The 21,250-nt window shown below is 38.1% G+C and overlaps 1 protein-coding gene across 1 annotated transcript; it reads left to right on the top strand.

Annotated features, from left to right (window-relative positions):
• Window positions 1–522: 522 nt before the first annotated feature.
• Window positions 523–20,574, top strand: LOC107294866 (macrophage receptor MARCO). The gene is made up of 17 exons (XM_015824132.2): window positions 523–684; window positions 2,615–2,716; window positions 4,951–5,163; window positions 7,062–7,106; window positions 8,330–8,374; window positions 8,836–8,898; window positions 9,020–9,052; window positions 10,539–10,592; window positions 10,693–10,737; window positions 12,652–12,759; window positions 14,323–14,430; window positions 15,044–15,088; window positions 17,018–17,101; window positions 17,712–17,765; window positions 18,647–18,691; window positions 19,292–19,465; window positions 19,762–20,574. The coding sequence occupies exons 1-17, from the start codon at window positions 573–575 to the stop codon at window positions 19,890–19,892; spliced, it is 1,461 nt and encodes a 486-aa protein (XP_015679618.2). The 5' UTR covers window positions 523–572; the 3' UTR covers window positions 19,893–20,574.
• Window positions 20,575–21,250: the final 676 nt, after the last annotated feature.

Below are 21,250 nucleotides of genomic sequence, written 5' to 3'. Positions count from 1 at the left end.
ATATATATATATATATATATATATATATATATATATATATATATATATATATATATATATATATATATATATATATATATATATATATATATAAGTGCTTTTTTTGAACACCCTGTCAGCCTAAATATGGGAGAGAGAAAAGTCTTTTGCCTGCATCAGCTTAATCCAAAGCCATCCACAGGCAGCAGTCGCTTAACTGCGACATCATATATGTTTTTCAAAATTTGAAATGCTAACAAAGAATTAAGGGAGTACTGAGATAGCTATTTCTAACCTTGTTTGGTTTTCATCAGTCAGACATACCCTTCCGAGATTCGAACCTGGGCTGTCTGCATGTTAAGCAGAAGCATTAGTCCTCTATGCCACAGGCTCTTTCACACCAGCTCATACTTAGATGTTTTTGGGGAAGTACCAAAGGTACTCTGCTAGGGATTTTTTTTTTCTTTTTTTGCAAGTGTAGTAAAAATAAAATCCAACCAATGGCAAGTGTTCTTGTAATAAGATGTATTTCCAGAAGATAAAATTAGTAAATTTACCCTGGTAGGATTGCAGTTTACAGTAAAACTTTGATCATGGACAACTTAAATAGCTTCACTGATGATGAATTCAAAGACCCTAAAATATTCTCATTTTCAGAGAAGATGAATTTTGGACCAACTGGACTCACATCATTTGAAATTAGTGGTAAAGTACTATTTGATTATCATCTATACTTTGATCAAAATATCTAAGACAATTTATAAGTGATTGATTAGTGAGAATTTGTCTTTTATGAATGGAATTAATTTGTTATTGCATTAAATGGCATTATTTTATGGCAGTGACATAAAAATATGGAAGGGTGCCATGGAATTTCATGACCAAGACTACAATCCTAAATTTGTTTTTCAGGACATATGTGTGATGGGAATATACTGGTTTAAGTCTATGCCAACACCTGTATACAGCGAGGGGAAAAATTATTTGATCCCATGCCGATTTTGTACATTTGCCCACTGACAAAGAAATGATCAGTCTATAATTTTAATGGTAGGTTTATGGTAATAGTGAGAGACAGCATAACAACAAAAACATCCAGAAAAACGCATTTCCAAAAAGTTATAAATTGATTTGGATTTTAATGAGTGAAGTAAGTATTTGACTCCTTCGCAAAACAGTACTTGGTGGCAAAACCCTTGTTGGCCTATCACAGAGGTCAGACTTTTCTTGTAGTTGGCCACCAGGTTTGCACACATCTCAGGAAGGATTTTGTCCCACTCCTCTTTGCAGATCCTCTCAAAGTCATTAGGGTTTTGAGGCTGATGTTTGGCAGCTCGAACCTTCAGCTCCTTCCACAGATTTTTTTTATGGGATTAAGGTCTGGAGACTGGCTAGGCCATTCCAGGACCTTAATGTACTTCTTCTTGAGCCACTCTTTTGTTACCTGTGTTTTGGGTCATTGCCATGCTGGAATACCCATCCATGATCAATTTTCAATGCCCTGGCTGAGGGAAGGAGGTTCTCATGCAAGATTTGATGGTACATGGCCCCGTCCATCGTCCCTTTGATGCGGTGTATGTGCATGTACATTGCGTTGGGGCTTCAGTTGCATAATTGCAACCACCAATTTGACTTTTTTTGACATCCATATACACCATGGACACCAAGTTGACAAGAAAATTTCATACATGGAATCACTGGAATCAAATCCAAATTAAGAATATTTTTATCTTTTCAGTTTTGTATAGTTCACTGAGAAAAGAGATAAATTAAATATGCTTTTGCTAAAAAGATACTCTTAGAGAAATCAGAACTCCATAATACACACAAACACACAAACACACACACAACACACACACACACACCAATTTAAAGTTGCATTTCAGGATGTGCTATGGCACATTAAGTGCTATTTTTCCATAGGCAAGGTTTTCATTACAACTGTTTGTAGTGACTAGGAAAAAGGAAGAGTTTTGTGAGGGAATACACACAAATGTTATTGGTTGGGCTTCTTGTCCCTTTATAAAAAAGCAGTGAGATTGTGTCCGTATGACTTTCTAAGTGGACATTGGTGTAAGAATCCATTTCCTCAGAATTGTCAGCGTGCCCCTATAGCAAGTTTGTAAGATTTTTCACGATTTATTAAGCTGGCTGTTATCACAGGTTACATCCAAATGCATTAAGAAGCCAAATTATATTGCTTAGTTTGTTTTATTTTTTATTGATTGACTTTTATATCACTGAGTTACAAAACTTTTATAGTAAAAGATAATGAAAATTAGTACTGAGATGTGAATTCTTGGGAGACTGTTATTTGTTGATTGTAATTCTCAGCAGAAGTGTTTAGAAATTTGAATGACCTTAGTAATCAAATATACTTCCAAATAAGCTTGCATAGATTATACCTACAGAGACTTTTGTCTAGAAATTAAACAATTTACCCTCTGTTAAACATATTAATAAAGAATAACCTGTTTAAATCATGCTGCTCAATAGGATCCATGTTTTATAAAACTTTGTGTAGAGGATTAGGGTCAATATCATTATTTGACCAGTAATGGTAGTTTCAGTCACTTGTAGAGCCAAATGATGGACTTATATTACTCTGTATATTTTGTTTTCCCCAAAATTTTAGAACCAAAGAAAGAGAAAAAGACTTGCAGATGCTGTATTTGGTCTGTACTAATAATATATTTGGTTATGCTCACGGGAGGCATGGGACTGTTGGCCTATGAAGGTAACCTATATTAAATGTAATTTATTTTTTTAAATCAAAAGATGAAAAACTGTTCTCATACCACTGATATTGCTAAATCTAATTGAGTGAAATCCTTAGCTAACCTGGTGCGTTGGATTAGCAGCATTGAAATAGCAGTTCAATGTACTGTATGTTGTGTGAAAGTCACAGCTGGTGGTAAGGGATATCATATTATGTCCCTCCAAGCAGCCAGATATTTTGGGGTGCCCTCTTTGATTGCTGTATTTCAGCTCATGAGGGTTTTTGTTCCACTGTTTTTAATGATCTGGAAAGAATATAGAGTTATTAAAGGTCAGAGAGCCCACCCATCCTGAAAAGTTCAAAAAAAAAGTGACAGCATTTCTAACCGGTACCTGAAAAATAAAAACAGTGCCAAAGATGATTTCCCAGCATTCAATAAATAACCTTCAGACCTTTAGCTTCCCAACCTGTTTTCCAGATGCTTTTGTCTTCAGTCACATACGGGTCTGATTAGTCATCCTGAGTTTTCTCATCACAATCTGGGTAGCTCTTTACAATGCTTTTTATATTGCCACAAAATATTGAGTTTTAAAAGAACAGTAGCAATAACCATAGGAAATCATTCTGAAGTCCAGATTAAATTGCAGACATATTCTGGGGACAGAAGAAGCTAAAAATGCCACTTTACTCCAAGCATCCCCTGAGTCTTTAGCTGATAAATTGTGGGGCACATTTGGACAAAAAATATGGTACCATCACTTTTCTTTTGATTGGTTAGTTTGTTGATTGATTGTTCATGTGACACCAGGTTTTCTACTTCTAGTAACTACATAGTTTTTCTCCATTTTTATTTTAAACTTACATTTTTTTTNGAGAGGGAGAGAGAGTAAATATGGGGATTATAGGTCAAGATTAAAGTCTCTTGTAAGACTGCAAAGGTCAAAGGCAGCAAATTGGCTTTGGGGGTCTTATAAATGTTCTTAGTTTTCTGGCTAATAATGATGAGCTGCATTCCACATCTGCATCACTTGCTTTCTTGGTATTTAATGGTCCACAGCTGAAGCCAGGAATATTTATATTGGATGCAGCAGGTAGAGGAAGCCATGACCTTGTGGCTATTCCATCATCAGTGAAGGTACTATATAAACTAATCCAATGATAGCATATGGCTGATAACAAAGGTGCCTCCAATATGAGCATCGGTATATCTTAAGGGCTGGAACTGCTGGTGGGTAAAAAATCATTGGTCATGCTCTTGTGATCATCATCCTTCAAATGTTACCCTACTTCTTTTCGGTGTAGAGAACATGTGCTAGAACATGAAACAAGCTTTCAGCGCATTTAAATTGCATTTAAAGAAGAGCATGGAAGGTCTGCTGGTGAGGCTAATTCAATCATAGGTACAGGTTGCCCTCTAACGTTGCAGTGATCACCAGATTGGAAGATCTTCCAGTTCCACTCAATTTCTTTGAAGAAATATTTCTGTTGTTGTTCAGTTGCTAAGTTGTGTCTGACTCTTTGCAATTCCGTGGACCACAGCATGCCAGGCACCCCTGTTTTCCACTGTCTCCCCAAGTCTGCCCAAACTCATGTCCACTGTGCTGATGATATTGTCTAATCAGAAGAAACATGAGAGAACACATATCCCAATAAGTGAAGTCCTTGGCCAGCCCTGTCCCTTTGGATATATCCAAAGAGAACATCCATAGTTAATGTTTTCTTGCTTTGGCAATACCACTGTTCCCATTTTTAGCATCAGATTAAATTGTGTTGCATAAAGCAATATATTTCCTTCAAGCACTAACTTTGAAGTAACAAATAGTTACCTATTTGTAAAATTAACCATTAAAGTAAAATAATAAAACATGAATATTGAAAAGGCAAGGTGCTAATTGAATCTGAATTATTCTGTATCTTTCACACGTAGAAATGTGACAGTCAGTAGGATCCTACTACAAAAATTGGTTTAGTGTGTTTTATATGACATTAACAATAGCAATAGATCAGTGATTTGGCCGGGTATGGAGTAGAAGGACAAATTGTGATTATTTATACAACTTCTAGAAAGCATTTAAGGCATTAGAACAAGGCTTCCTGACAAGTTATAGGCTTTGGTTAAAACAGGAAAGTTCTTCACCTAATTTTATATTCTCCTATCTAAAAAAAATGAAAATTAACTTAGAAAATTAGCACAGTTGGATAATGGTGAATTAACTCTGGCTACTTCATTACTTTCTGTTCATTTTTCTCAGTCTACATGTTGCACAAAATTATAAATAACATGAAAGAAGGCAGACCAGAAAAACTAGTGAATCATCTTGCTAATGGCACCATGGAGAATGAGATCCTTTTTGGAGTCAATGCTCAGAGTGATCAAGGACACTGGATCCACAGTTTTAAAAAAGAAATTCATGTAATCAAACTGAGCAACCAACATCTGCAATGGGAAGTGGCAAACATTACAGGTACGTCCTAGCTTCAGCTAATCTGAATGCAGTTTTATTTTGTTTTATCCATCTTTCTATTGTGCATATTAAGCATTTTGAATGCTGTATACAAAATGGAATGGATTTCTTAGTTCAAATGCCACATTTATAATTCTGGGGGCATTTCTGCTCATAGTCTTTTTTTTGCTCCTTTGCAAGAGTTCATGGACAAGAGCTTGAATATAAAAAGTTAAACTTGCTCCATTAAGCCATTAAAAATAAATTATGTATAAACTTTTTTCTGGGAAGCAAATGTACAGATTATCTTAGTCTCAAAGGTTTCTGATTAAGAGCTTTCCAATACTCCCAATTTATGCAGAAGATGACCCAAAATGAATATATAAAAATATGTATCCTTTGCTAGTGATCATGTTGTACCTGTCTTTGTACATATTATGATATAATCTATAGGGGGATGGATGGATGGATGGATGGATGGATGGAGGGAGGGATGGAGGGAGGGAGGGAGGGAGGGAAGGAAGGAAGGTAGGAAGGAAAGAAGGAAGGAAGGAAGGAAGGAAGGAAGGAAGGAAGGAAGGATCCAATCTGGTGCTTTCATCAGTTTAGTGTAGGGGCTATAATGTTGTAATGGTATGTGCAGTGGTGGGATTCAAATATGTGAACAACCGGTTCTCTGCGTGGATGCTGCTTCCGGAAGTCCATACTGGGCTTGGGCAACAAAAAAAATAGTTACCAGTTCTACCGAACTGGTGCGAACTGGCTGAATCCCACCACTTGATATGTGGAAAAGACCTTGGGAGATGGAACAAGGAGACGCTGTCTTGGGATAGGAGACAGAATAGTAGTGGTGGGATTAAGCCAGTTCACACCAGTTTGGCAGAACCAGTAGCTATTTTTTTGTTGCTCAGGCCCAGAATAGACTTCCGGAAGAGGCATCCACACAGAGAACCGGTTGTTCACATATTTGAATCCCACCACTGCAGAGTAGCCTACAGCTGGATAGTGGGTGGGGCAAGAGACTCAGAAGGGATCCTCCATAGTTTTAGTTTCTCTGGCTGTAAAGGAGAAAACAGCAGAATTGTACCTTGAGATTGTGCACCTTTACAATAAATAGAATTAGATTATCTGATTATGTTTCCTGTCTGTTTTACCAGGCTGACAGATGTATCATTGATCTGGGGCTTTTTTTTTTTTTTTGGATTATGATCTTGGTTGGATTAAATTGGTAAAGTCAGAAAACTGTTTGAAGCACACCTATTACTACTGCTGTCACCCACAACTCTACAAGGTCACCAGAATAATCATATTAACATGCACTAGCCCAGTACTACTGTTCAGGATTGGATACCAGCCCTTTCAATCACCTTAGCAAAGAGCAGAAAATGCTTCTTACATTGATTATATTCCTACTTGTTTGTATTTCATTAGTACATTTGTTTCTTCTTCATGTAGACTTGTACCTTGTTGAGAGATGTTGAACCTAATGGAGTCTGCAATATTTACTGTGATATTTGGGTGGAAATCTCTTGATCTGACTATAAATACCCAAGAAGGGCCTTCTGTACACCTTGGAAATGTCATGACAAATAAAGTGATGGAATGTTTGGAATGAAACTGAAATAAGGAAATTTGAAAGGAATAATTAATTGTTTGCAGGGGAATGATACTGATATTTCTAAGAGTGGGATTCAAACAAATGCTATAAATGTTTGTACTGTACTGTAATCCATGAAAAAAAAAATGAAGAAAAGGAGGTCATAAACACTATGGGAATGTTGAAAACTGTAACTGGAGAAATGTTAAAATATGGTTTACATCTGGAGTAGCTGTGTAGCTTGTTTAATAAGTGTGCGAAAACTGATTGATTTTAGTTACAGACTTATGCTATTTCCAACAGATGTCAATATCTTTTTCAGACCAAATTAAAAGCAACATGACTCAAGGAACTGCAGGACCTCCTGGTGGGTAAATATAGTAGTACCTTCTAATCACTTTCTATTCTTTCTTTTATTGCTCCAACTTAATTGAAGGGTCCTTGGTGCTCTCTGAGCTTGCTTGTTTTTTTGCAGAGGTTTCATTATCCGAACTAGGTAAACTAAGGCAAGCTCAGAGAGCATCAAGGACCCTTCATTTCAACCCTGAACTACAAATATTTTCCTTTATTGGGTCCAACTTAATTCTTGTAAAATATCTGAAAGTGACTAAAATTACATGATATTCTACAAACAGGCAAATGCCATACATATCTGAATTCTAGCAAGCAAAGTAGACAAGACCAGCTGGTCTACACTTCTACAGCATTCATTTGAAGCATGGTTACTAAATTGTTCATTTTTGTCTTACCGGATTCAACAGAAATGTGTGAAAATGTGCCTGTTGAACACCATTAGTGGATGTATCCAAAGCAATCAGTAGTAATCTGTACATTTGTAAAAGGAACAGGAGAAATAATCCCATTATTCAATTTGCAGTGCTGGAATATACAGCAAGTTTTAAAAAAAAACCGTATTCAAAAATGGGTAGGTTAATGGAAATAATGAAAAAAAGGCAATTAAGAAAATTAAAGAAATCACATTAAGGAAATTCAGCTTCCAAAAATATCTCTCTTAAACGAAATGTACATTCTGGGAGAAATGTGCAAGAAAACGCACATGAATTTTTTTGTGGATTAAAAAAGAAAGAAAAAAGCAGCTTGATGCAGAAATCAGATAGAACAAATGTAAGGAATGAAAATGTTAGATGCAGAAAGCAATCAGAACTGACAGATTCACCTATCCCTGATGCAAATAGGCTGGGTGGGATACTTGGAGACTTGGATAGATGGATTCCATTATTATATATAGAAAGTCTAAGAGAGACAATTTGCATACATGTAGGCACTTCAGATCTTCTGCCAGATGAATACAAGGAGGAAGATTAGGGACAACGGCTATAAATTCCCTTCATCCTAAAAACACATGGTCTCTGAAATTTTACCCACAATTCACTTCTCCAGCCATGAAAATACTTTTACAAATGAATCCATGTGCCTGTTATATTAACATATAATTTTAGTGGCCCTTTAGACTGGTCTCTGCTGCTGATTTATGATTTTGTGTGTGTGTGTGTGTGTGTGTGTGTGTGTGTGCAATAGCAGCAACTAAGAAGACCGTGAAAATAAGAATCTTCTTTTCTTCATATTCAGGTCCCAAAGGAGAAAGGGGAATTCCAGGAAGACAAGGTGACCAAGGTAAGTAAAAGTCACATTTTCAAATAGTCAGTTTTGAATTTATAGCACTGACCCAGTGCAGACATAACGACCCTGTTCTATTAATAAGCTATGTGCCTATTCATGTCCCGCTTCCTTAGCTGTCTTCCTGAGTAGGATATGAAGTCAGGAATGGTCATGTGGCTTAGACCTAACAAAATGGCTCCCTAAGCTAAATTCATAATAGCCTAAGCTTACACCATGAATTGTCACTGCAAGTTGCAAACATAGTCAGATCTGACCTCTATAGAGTCATTAAAATAACGAATACCTGTTTCGTTGCTGAAGTGCGGTCAGTGTGAAATGAAATGGCCACTAAAATTGTGGCCAATGTGTGATTTTTATTAAATGGCAGATTCAAGGTTTGAGCTTGAATCATTTATGGCAAGTATATATATATCATATAAAATCTGCTATAAATCCATATTTGGGGCATCTTTCAGGACATAAAGGTGAAAAAGGAGACGTTGGTTTAACAGGAATCAAAGGAGACCCTGGAACAAATGGTAAGCAAATAAAACCACAACCCCTATCTTCAAGCAGGGGGCTGAGGGGTGAGGTGGTGATATTAATGAATTTCTGATTTTTAAACTGAGTGGGTTCTCCTTTCCTTTTTCTTTCTTTCAGGGATAGGACTTTCTGGACCGAAAGGAGAACCTGGTAATTCTTGAGCTGCAGTCTGAACCTCTATGCTGTGAAGTCAAGAGGGATGCTATCCATTCCATATGAACCATTTAATTTCTTTTGGCTATTCCTGGGTTTCTTCCTGAAGGACATCACGCTAGATCTTGGTGCTCAGGCCATGAGCCCACCTCAAACCCTTAAGCATCTTTGCTCCTTTTTTTCAGGAAGATGCCTCAATGGAAACTCAAGAGCAGGGGTGTCAAACTCAATTTCACTGAGGGCCGCATCAGCATTGCGGTTGCCCTCAGGGGGCTGGGTGGGTGTGGCCAGGGTGGGTGTGGCCTACTGGGTGGGTGTGGACAGAGTGGGTGTAGCCTATTGGGTGGGCATGGCCAGCTCTACATCGTTTGCGTCAAGGGTGTCTGTGGGGGCCTGGGCATGAGTGGGATAGATCTGAGGGTCTCTGGCAGAAGGGGGTGGGACCAGGGCAAGTGCCAAGGCATGGTCCACTGGAGGAGCCTCACTGCCTGCTGAAACCCCTCCCCTGGAGCCCATCAAGCTGGATATGTGAAGTAGGCGAGGGCCATTTGCTGGCCACTTCCAGGCGATGGTGCATTTCTTCATTCCTCACAAAGGGTGACACCTCCCCAGCATGCACCCAGAGGGCGGGGGTGATGCAGCAGGGGCTGGTTCCTCGCTGTTTCCAGACAGTCTTGTGGAGCTAAGACGGAATGCGTTTCAGCATAGATGGCCACCACAAAATTGTACATTGGCTCCCGGCCGGCCTGGGCCAGGACCAAGGCAGCGGGGGCCGTTCCCTCACTGTTTCCAGGATGGCTTCATGGGCCACATGAAACCACTTCACGGGCCGCATCCGGCCCCCAGGCCTTGTGTTTGAGATGTCTGCTCAAGAGGAATGTACTTTTGTTAGACTACAAAGCAGGCATTGGGGGAAGGGAAAAATACATTATTGGTCTTCTGGAGTGGTGGGAAGAGATTAATTTTCATTGGAACCAGTTATTGCCTAATGTAGACTATTGTACACCAGTGGGGTACTGTACGTTATAGCAAGTTCTCTATATCTATGGAATATTTATAGCCTTGTGTGTAAGAGGGCCTATCCATTGTGAAAGAATGTAGCACATTTTACCATGAATTTATTCTCATATCAAAGGAGGGTAGACTGAGGAACCCACTCCTTGGACCTTAAAATAATAAGAAAGGAAAGGTCCTTTGTCTCTTTTCTCAGACTGTTGCCAAACATTTTGATGTTCTCCATTGATGAATTTATTCTGTTAAGACTCATATATCATTTCTAAACCAAATTCAAAATCTCTCTTAAATGTGGCCCATCTATGGTTTATTTCAGATCTCAAAACTGAGATGGTTTTAAGTTGAGGACTACCTATATATATATATATGTTTCTGCTAAACTGCAAATCCTTCTGAGTTCCGTGATACTTAATCCCTAGTATATACAGGTAATAAGATTGCATTTTAATGTGTGCTGTGTATGTTTTAGGAGTTCCAGGAATACAAGGATATCCTGGTTCCCCAGGAGAGAAAGGTGATACAGGTAATAAAGTAATCAGATGCTGAAATTCAAGTAAAGTTTCATTGCGTTGCCAATTCTTGTTTTGCATTTATTTTTATTTTTCTCTATATTTTGATTATAGGAGCCATGGGACCAGAAGGGACAAAAGGACAGCAAGGCCTACCAGGTGATCTATTTCAGGCTGGTGGCTGGATTTGCCCCTTTAAACATTTTTTCTTAAAGTGATTCTCCTGGGAGATCCTTAAATATTACTGCTGTTGCATAGGTCCTTGATGACTTCACTGGTCAGAAGTCCAGTCCAGCATTTGTTTCAGTTGTGGACTGAAGTTCAGAGAAATTCCAAAGCAAAATGATGGTGACTGAGGAGTCTAGTTTTCAGTCTTATGAAAAAGGAACATACGGTTAATTATTTATTATATTATCAATGTATTTTTACAGCAGGAATTAGGATAGGGCCTTTCAAGATCTTCTTACTTGGTAGACCTGGGGAAAACATTGGTAAGTCTTGGTTACAATGCACAGGAACCATATTCTACTCCAGTTCATAGAACAAAATGTCTTGGGCTGCCCCTGGTTCCCAGATTTATTTCTAGTCAGAGATAAACATGTAATCCAAACTTGAAAGTCCTTTTGTCTTCCAAAGTTATGATTCCCATCCTCCAAATGTCTAACTTGGTCTTTTCAACCTTCAAACCCTACATATCCTGGGACAATATCTTCCAACAATTCTGTTTATAGACCATATCAAGGCTTGGAAAGGTTGATCTAAATGCATATAACTTGAGCAACTCTATTTTCAAATGTTAAGACTGAAATAAAACCAGCAAGGCCATTTTGCTGAAATGAAATTAAAGCAATTTAGCCACATTATTACTATGGATGGTAGCACAGTCAGTGAGATATTTAGACAGGATTTAGTATTTTTATCTACTTATCAAGTCCTTCCCATTGTTTGATGACATTTTATACTTACAGTAGATGACAAAGACAGAAATAGCAATATATCATTTGATTGATAGATAGATAGATAGATAGATAGATAGATAGATAGATAGACAGACAGACAGACAGACAGACAGACAGACAGACAGACAGACAGACAGACAGATACTGTATGTAGAGATATATGATTTTGTAACACCTACAAATGCTGAACAATTATCTCTATCTTTTAATATAGTCAATATGTAACACATATTTCAAAGGAATAGGCAACTTGTGCTAATTCATAGTTGCACAACCATCACCACAAAGAAGTCTATTTTCCCAATCTATACCATTCAGATTTGGAGAGTGGGGTGATGACAGAAAGATTATCAAAGATAATGTGAAGTTTCTCATGAGATTATGTGCCCAGATGTCATAATTCCTCAAATTACTATATATTAGATTAGTGCCAAACATGCAATGTGAGCAGCCCCAATTCCTCCTTAAGGATGCCTGAAATTCCCTCAACTATAGTTAGAATTCATTGAGTCATCGTTTCTTATAATTTTAGGCAAGAAAAATATGCACAAAAAATATAAAACTGGATCAGTAAATCCAGGGGTGCTCATGTGTATGGCATGACCTGTTTGCGTCACTGCCCTATCTCCTACAGCTTTCCATCTTCATGGTAAATGGTAAATGTGACCCTCTGCCCATTAAAATTTGTCTTCTCCATTGTAACCCAGGCTTACTTAATTATACCATGTGGAATTAAGCCAGTTCCCTCATTTGATCAGCACCCTGGACCATAAACTAGCTACAAGGCTTAATTCAAACAACACCCTAGCCATCAGGTTTTTGTCTTTGAGCATTGTACAAACCTGCATGCATCATGCTAATAGTTAGGTTTGCTTTTGGTGTGAATACAGCCATCATGGTTTGTTAAGCCATGATTTATGGCTCAGTATTTTGTGGAAATCCGGGCACTATGACAACACACCAAAGCAAGTCAAAGTTTATTACAAGGAGTGAATCGGCCCTGAGATTACTACTGTAGCATAAATTACAATAAGATTAAGTCTCTTGTGTTCAGTATTGGACACTGAGTACAGTGGCTCAGTTAAAAAGAATTATTAAATCTCTTTCCTATCAGGTTTATCTGGACTAAATGGTGAAAAGGGATCAAAAGGGAATCTTGGGCCTGTCGGACCAAAAGGTGAACCAGGAATGAAAGGAGAAATGGGGGAGATGGGATCACATGGTAAGATGAGTTATTATCATTTTGAAATAAGAGAAATCTTTTCTTCCTGGCTGTTCTTAGGGGAATGCAATTCTGCTGGTGCTGTGACAAAAGAAAGAGATAAATGATAAACTGGCTTGATTCTGTGAGGTTCGTGGTGCTCTCAGAGCTTGGTTGTTTGCCTGCAGGCGTTTCATTATTCTGCTTCTTGCCACTGATAATGTTACATAGTTGGGTAATGAAATGTCTGCAAGAAAACAACCAAACTCAGAAAGGACCAACAGTTCAACCCTGAATTACAAATATTCTTATCTATTGTCCTGATTCTCTGGGCTGTACCAACTATTTTTCAGGGCTGGGGTTGCAATCTGGGATGAAACAGTATAGCGTGGTGCCCACCAGAAATGTATTATTGTTTTTGTTACCGGAGCTTTTGGGTTGTAGATTTTGGCTGTTACTAAATGGCAGAGTTTCTTATATTTCTTTGCTGCCATCTATCATTTCCTAGATATTTGCAGCTGAAATCAGTAATGCCTAATTATTAAAAAGAGAAAAGTATTTTTCTTATTACAATATCAAGTAGCTATGTTAACATAATTTCAAGACACATTATAGCAGGGATGTCAAACTGCCAGCCCGCAGGCTGGACGCGTCACGAGGAAACTGCACCCACCCCATTGTCAGCAAGTTCCGATACGTCACGCGACATCATGTGACGTCGCGAGTTTGACATGTCTGCATTTTAGGAAAAGGAAAAAAAATCTACAATGTAAATTAAGTCAGGCACTACACATGTGAAAAGGTATCACATATAAGTACTCCAGATTATAGTCTATTGTTATTAATATAAATCATAAAATCCAACCGAATTTGATCAAATTGTGGTTCCTGCTTCTGAAATCTCATTCCTTTAAGTTTGCCTATAGTTTTTTCTAACAGTTTTTCCAAATTACATTAAAACTCCCCCCCCAAACACATTTTATGTAACTTATTTATATGGCTCTCCATTTGCCAAACACTTTATTCCTCTATTCCATACTCATTCATTCATCCACATCCAACCAAGCTAAAACCAAAACTCAACTCCCCCTGGTCACAGCTGTAACTTTAATTTTTTTTTTTAAAAAAAAGTTGCAAATTACTTGTGTTGTAATTGTTAAAGCCTGAAGTTAAACACTTCTGTGACCTAAATTAGCACAATCTTTATCAGCTGAGTGCCTTCTAGATGGGTGTATGGCCTTCATTTCTTATAATTCTCTAGCTAGTTGGGTATTCTAGTTGTGAGTTATGGAGACTACATTCTAAATCATGTAAAAACACCCGAGTGAGAAAATCTGTCTTAATTCATTATTCACATGACAAATGATCTCAAATGCCTGTTGACCCAGAAACAAAATATACAGCTTCATCATGACTAGAAAGAGCTAATTAACTGGCAATGTGATTGTCTTAAGTGAAGAAGATATTAAGCAAATTAGTAGTTATTACCATGTTATGATGAGGCTACAACTGAAAACAAACCGGGGACTATACAAATGAGAAAACTCCTGCTTTCAGACTTAGTGTGTTTAATTTGTTAAACAGGCTTACCAGGATCAAAAGGAGAAGCTGGTGAAAGAGGAATCACGGGTCCAAGAGGAATAACTGGTGATCCAGGAGAGAAGGGAGAGAAGGGAGATCAAGGCCAACAAGGTAATTGAATGCAACCAAGTGCTATCCTGAATGTCATATTTAGATCAAGGAGAATAGTCAAGTACTCAATATACTTTCATTGTTTATGTGACATTTACTATTTTCAGAAGTAAATAGTTGGAACACGTTATGGGTTAGTATTACAATTCAAACAGCAACTACTCAGACAACAAGCAAACCACAGTCAGCCATATTTTAGCAGCTCCCTTTCTTTCTTACTGGCATCTTAACTATTTTTTTACACTGTTTGACTAGTTGGTCCTTCCTGTTTTCTTTATTAATGTTGGGGAAATAAGAAGAAAACATGGTGGTCTAACGGAGGAGAGAGCTACAACACATGGAGTGGAGGAAAGCCCCAATTTCACATCTTCCATAGGGAGTGAAATAGAACTGGGAACAGCAGAGCTTTTCTGGAAGTTTGTGGTCATTCATTCTTCTTGTCCTTGTGTCTTAAGACTCCCACCAGAAATCATACAGGAATGCGACCAATGCTGTTTGGTCTATATTTTCTATATAACATATCATTTCATATGTCATGTTCATAATACACAAAGAATCTCTTATAGAAACCTATTCAGACGTATAGACAAGGAAATACTAATTTCTCTTTCAGGTCCACCAGGTCACGACGGTTTTCCTGGACCACAAGGAAATAAAGGTAAATAATGTTGTGTAAGTGCAATTGAAATGACCTTCTTATCACCTATACCCTGACACAAACATTCTCCAACACTATAACCCTACCAGAAGTCAATTTCCTTATGTTCAGTAGCATTTATTCTTACATACTGTAGATGTGGGGCTCATCTGTGGGGCTCCAGATGTGGTGATGGAGAAGACTCCTGCGAGTCCCCTGGACTGCAAGGTGATCAAACTGGTCAGTCCTAGAGGAGATCACCCCTGACTGCTCCTTAGAAGGCCAGATCCTGAAGTTGAAACTCAAATACTTTGGCCACCTAATGAGAAGGAAGGACTCACTAAAGAAGAGCCTAATGCTGGGAAAGATTGAGGGCAATAGAAGAAGGGGACGACAGAGAATGAGGTGGCTGGATGGAGTCACTGAAGCAGTAGGCATGAGCTTAAATGGACTCCAGAAGATGGTAGAGGACAGGAAGGCCTGGAGGAACGTTGTCCAAGGGGTCGCCTTGGGTCGGACACGACTTCGCAACTAACAACAACAATTGTAGATGTGTTTAGGAGCACAATAATCTCACCCACTTCCTGGAAGTAAATGTTGCTGAATTTAACAGACCTTAGGTTTGAGTGAAAATCCATGGGATTGCACTGCACAGCAAAGCACGGTTACTAGGCAATAAAACATGCAGAGGTCAATAGGACTTATACCTTAGAAAATACTAAAACGAGCTACTAAACATTTTTCCTAGAAGTAATTTAACTTCTGAGAACACATAATATAGAGAAGTCTTGACTGAAATTGCTAGATGTAATTACATTGCTGTTCCTAAAAAAGGAAGTGACTACAGCTTGCTTATTTGGCATCAGATTGTATACATTAAAAGTTTATTTGCAGACTTTCTTCCCCCTTTTTCTCCTCTTTCATTGACCAGCTCCTTCTACCTCATTTATTAAAGTGTTTTTGCCTTCCTCCACATTGGTCGGTGGGTTTCTCCCAAATGGTAAGATGGTAAAATGAATTTTGAGTCTCTGTGGCCTTGTCCATTCTAAGCACTGTTCCATATTATAGATTTGCAGGCAAAAGCTGTTCTTGCTGACATGAGCAAGAAATGATTCGTGGTGATGTGAATCAGCAAAAGATGAGGCAGAAAACGGTGGCCATTCTCTGCATTTCCTTTTGTTACAAAGCTGCTTACAACAGGAGATTGACAGTAAGAACAGATTTTGCCTGCAAGTCCGTAATGCAGAACAAAAGGTGCAAACCTACAGAGCAAAATCATCTACTGCAGCCCGGTATAACCTAATATAGGCAGTCCTTGACTTATGACTGCTCGCTTAGCAACTATTTGAAATTACAATGGACCTCCCCAGAGCTACTTACAGCCTGGATTTCCAAGTTCTGATAGCCGCTCCCCCTTTGGCCATGTGATTGCATTGGGGTGCTTGGCAACTGGCCTGCATGTATGGCCATTTCCAGTGTCCTGCAGTCATGTGAATTGGATTTATTAGGATTTTTTGCTGGAAACCAGCATTTGCTTATAGTATCCAGGTACAATAGGTTCAATTAACAACTTCCACGTTCATTTAATGACTGTGGTGTTCGCTTAATCACAAAAAAAGTTGTAAAATTGGACATGGTCACTTGATGACCTGCTTGATGACCGCCAGGCTCAATTACAGTCATAATTCAAGGACTACCTATAGTCTGTATACCTCCTGATCTACAACTTCCAGAAGCCTCAGCTTACATGATTAAGGTTGGCATGGTTTTTACATACAGTGGTTGTGAAGTCATTTGACAGCATATGATCAGGACAGCTGTTCTATTACTAAGTAATCTTTTTTTTTAATCAAGTTAAAAGGATGGTTTTTAGCACACCTTTTTTGTACACAATATGCAACTATCCCTTCACATTTGCTCTGCTATCACACCCTTTGATTTGCTTAATAGGTGCTGTTGGAAATGTGGGTTCCCCAGGAACTCGTGGTCCAAAGGGTGAACAAGGGGAGAAAGGAGCAGCAAGTCAAGTTCCAGGTAAGAAAATACCATGGGCTTTTTTTTTTTTTTGTAATAATATTATTGAAGTCCATATTCCTCTGGTCTCCAGTTTAATTAATAATTTTCTTAAATCAAAATTCTTTTTTTTCCCTGAATGCCAATTATATAGTGTTTTTAAACTCTTAAGTTCTAAAAAAAAAGTCTTTGTATCAAAGAAAGAAGGTAAAACTCACCAGATCTCAATTTAAACTTGGCATTTTGAAAGTCTCTAATATCCATGATATAGTTAAGTAGATCATCTCCAAACGTGATTACGAAGTAAGTGTAGCTAGCTTAATGTTCTTTTTAAAGGTTTGTCTCAGGGTGCTCAATCCAATAGGGCATTACAATCCTCTTGCAGGGAGCTGCCATTCAGAGGTTGTGGACAATCTCCTGTTCTTCTCTTCTCCAGAGAGTTTCCAAAGGACTGGACTACATGCCAATCTCTCATTCTTCGTGGCAGTCCTAGTCTCTGCTGTTTGTACAGACATCTTTAGTCTACAATGACTCACCTGACAGCTGAAAGAGCTGCAAATAGCATGTTTTAGTCTGCTGAAACTTTAGCTTCCAAAGACTTTCTAACCTGTAGTCTTCTTTCTTCTCTCAGGCCCGCAAGGACAAAAAGGTGATCAGGGTCAAAAAGGTAGTAAGGGAGATACAGGTAAATTGCAAACCTGATATCAATATTTTGCACATACATATAATCAAATGCATATGAACTTTATATTTTGTTTTGGTAGAATATGGATTTATAATGTTTAAATTATTACAGGCAAGTATTCTATAGAGCACGGGTGTCAAACTCGATTGAGTCATGCAATGTATCGTGACTTTTTTGCCTTTGCGGAGCTGGGGTGGGCATGGCCTGTGCATGAGGCATCCAGCCCGCGGGCTGCCCGTTTGACACCCCTGCTATAGAGCACTCATGACAGATGTCCTGTTCTCAACCCACTCTCCATAAATTCCATTTTATTGAAGCTATTGGATTATTCAATATGCCTTGTTTGGTTGATCTATAATGAAAAGCCACTGTAAAGATTCTTCAATGCTGGTTCTCCAATTTTGCTGTTAGACACTTGGGGGAAAATTCACCTATTATGGTAGCAGCAAAGAAAAGATTTGCAGGCAAAAATCCATTCTAGGACTACACACTTTCAAGGGGTTCATGAAGTCAAATAAATATTTTAAAATTTCTCTGCTTTAATTTCTAATAAATATTGATAGGTATAACCTACACAAACTAAACCTTTCAAGGGTCTTCCATAATTAAAAAAAAATAAAGCAAAATTTAAAAAATGGTCCTAAAACCAAAGTGTTTGGGAACCACTGGTCTATAAGAACTCTTGCAATAGATATGACTTGGGAAGTGTGGTACACACGTAGGACAGATATTATCTTTCTGGTCCATGTTGCATTTGTTTTATTCATTCATCACTCCATTGTGTACTGTTTCTGTTTTCATTTATGGTGTTTTTTTTAAAAAAAAGAACCCACAAGCTATCTGGATGTTTTATCAACATTTGTTTAATTCTCTTAAACCAGGATCACCAGGAACACAAGGTTCTAAAGGTGAAAGGGGCATCTCAGGTAAATTATTCCCAACAAACTGTAGAACTTCTTTGCATGTGTGGAGCTCCATATGAGCTGGGTTTCTTTATCTAGCATAAGAGCATAAAAATAGCAAAAACACAATTGAAAAATACATACAGCTACGTCTGTTCCAAAAGCAGGCAAAACTGAGATAGTACTCTTTGTATCAGGACTTATAGACAAGTAATAGGGTGCATTCCTTTGTTAGAAAAGATATTTGTGCTCATTATCCTTATTATACATTTAATCCAGGAGTTGTCTTTAGGACCCAACAAAGTGTTATGTTATTCTTTCCCAAAAGCAGCTTATCCATACAGGTGAACTAGGCGGTCACCTGGGGCATCAGGTCTAGTAGAGAAGCCAATATCAAGGAACAAAAACAAAATTTACAAATACCAAAATAAATGTATGGACCATCAGTTGCAAGATTTGCCCAGGATGCTCTAAGAGAGTTTATACTGAAACCATCCTTTAGATGTGGAAAATCACAAATGTATAGTTGGAGTAGAAAGGTTCTTTTTCAATGGATACTTGGCCCAATCAAACCCTTAATGCTTTACTGTTGTCTTTTGAAATTACGTACACAAACAACCACAGGATTCGGTGCTTTCCTAAGACTCGTAGGACAAGACAACCGTGGTCGTGTGGAGATTCTGCATAAAGGGCAGTGGGGCACCATCTGTGATGATCTCTGGGATGTGAATTCTGGCAACGTGATTTGCCGAATGCTGGGGTTCAATCGGGCTGTTAGTACCTTCACTGCACCTGCAGGTAATCTACTTCACAACTTTCATCAAATCAGAAAGCATGAGATTTGGGGGGGGCTTGAAACATGGCTCTACTCTTAAATAGCAAGGGAAATCTTTGCTCTGGGCCTTTGTTCTAGAGGGGAATTTTAGACATCTGAGAGAACAGCTAAATGGAATATGGTTCCCTCAACAGTCCCTCATATGTGTAAAATCAGATCTTGCAGCACAATGATGTCAACACAGTTTGTTTTCTTGCCTCGGAAACAATTTACATATTTACTCATTATATCTCTGCTTGTGTATTTTGTCTCTCATCAGGATCTGGACAAATCTGGCTGGATGATGTACAATGTTCAGGAAATGAACCCTCCATTTATTTGTGTAGTAAACGTGAATGGGGTGAAAACAACTGCAGTCATAGTGAAGATGCTGGGGTTGAGTGTAATTAAGGCAGTTTTGCAGCGCAATCTGTAAAATAATATTGAAATAAGAGTCTCAGCCTTGTCATGCAGTGTATATCTTATTGATCAGTTACCTATTGCTTACTGTCTTCTGTTGTATCAATGTATTTTTAGGTTCTTCTTTGATTGAGACCAATTTTAAAGATTATTTGATGTAAATAGGCTCACAAGTACACTGAGGAATGTTTTTTATGTAACAATCCCATAAATTGCATCTTTATTCACCTGGATGAAGGATCTATTGATACAGTTGGACTTCCTAATAAGAAGCACACACGGAAGATACACACCACAAAGCAATGAATATCTGCCAAGTTAGATTTCATCTTCAATAAAGTAAAATGACTTTGCTAGGTTCTTCTGTAGATAAAACAATTGAACTTCACATCATTGTTTTATAAAGCAGCCGGGATTCCAGGAAACATTCACAGCCTTGCTCACCTGAAATAGAACTTTACAAAAAACGATGACCATGCTTCGTTATCCTTTACGTTACTTTCATCCTCTTTCAAGGGTGCCTTTTCCTGAACTTCCACATCAAGGTGGCATCATGTTGAGTCCCAATTCCGAACCTGTGCATTGCTCAAGAGAACTCAAACACACTGGCCTCCGATTGTGAGGCATTGTCTTCCTTCAAAGCATAGCCTTTTGGGTGACTGAGCAGGGCCTATGACAATTTGCTGTGGCCAACTCCCCATGGCCAACTCATTGTGAAACAAGTCACTGCGGGACAAGAGTTACACTAATATCAAAGAAATGGTAGCACAGACTCATTAAAGAAAAGATGTGGTCTAATATTTAGGTTATGAATATGTTTATTATTGTGTTTAATTTTAATTTGTTTACATTTGTGTTCAAGGGGAGTTAAAGCGCATTATGGACTTGGTTATTTTAATAGTTGGTTAATGCTAGATAGATTTTGATTATTATATTTGTAACTCTGTGTTCAGCTCTGGGAAGTGGGGGAGGGGGAGGGAGGGGTTTTGGGGTGGGTATGGGGGTTTATACTGTAATCTTCATAAAACTTTTAATAAAAAAGAAAAGAAAAGATGCAAAGAGAGGGACAAAATGAAATGTGAATGACAACAATTAAAATATTTTTTATTTACTTTAAATAATTCAATTGAATTGTTAAATTGTCCCATGACAAGTTGTCCCGCAGCAAGTTGTCTCATTCCCACCTGGAGCAATCGCAGCCTGATGCCTCTGCCAGAAGAAACACGTCTCTCCTTCATTATGTGATGTCATTCTGATAACATACAACAAGAGAAATCCTCACATATCTAAATAATTTTTTTGTTGTTGTAGCAGATCTGTTGTAGGAGATCAGGAATGTATGCCTTAAA

Source organism: Protobothrops mucrosquamatus, unplaced genomic scaffold (assembly GCF_001527695.2).
Source record: "Protobothrops mucrosquamatus isolate PMUCROS unplaced genomic scaffold, P.Mucros_1.0 scaffold2136, whole genome shotgun sequence".
In the NCBI taxonomy this organism is placed as follows: domain Eukaryota; kingdom Metazoa; phylum Chordata; class Lepidosauria; order Squamata; family Viperidae; genus Protobothrops; species Protobothrops mucrosquamatus.
Note: the sequence above shows the minus strand (reverse complement) of the source record. Positions and strands in the feature narration are given on the sequence as shown.

Coding starts and splice junctions, on each gene's coding strand:
- LOC107294866 (XM_015824132.2), top strand. CDS start 573: ATGGACAACTTAAATAGCTTCACTGATGATGAATTCAAAGACCCTAAA. Junction 8,899..9,019: donor AGGAGACCCTGGAACAAATG/GTAAGCAAATAA, acceptor TCTTTCTTTCAG/GGATAGGACTTTCTGGACCG. Junction 10,593..10,692: donor AGGAGAGAAAGGTGATACAG/GTAATAAAGTAA, acceptor TTTTGATTATAG/GAGCCATGGGACCAGAAGGG.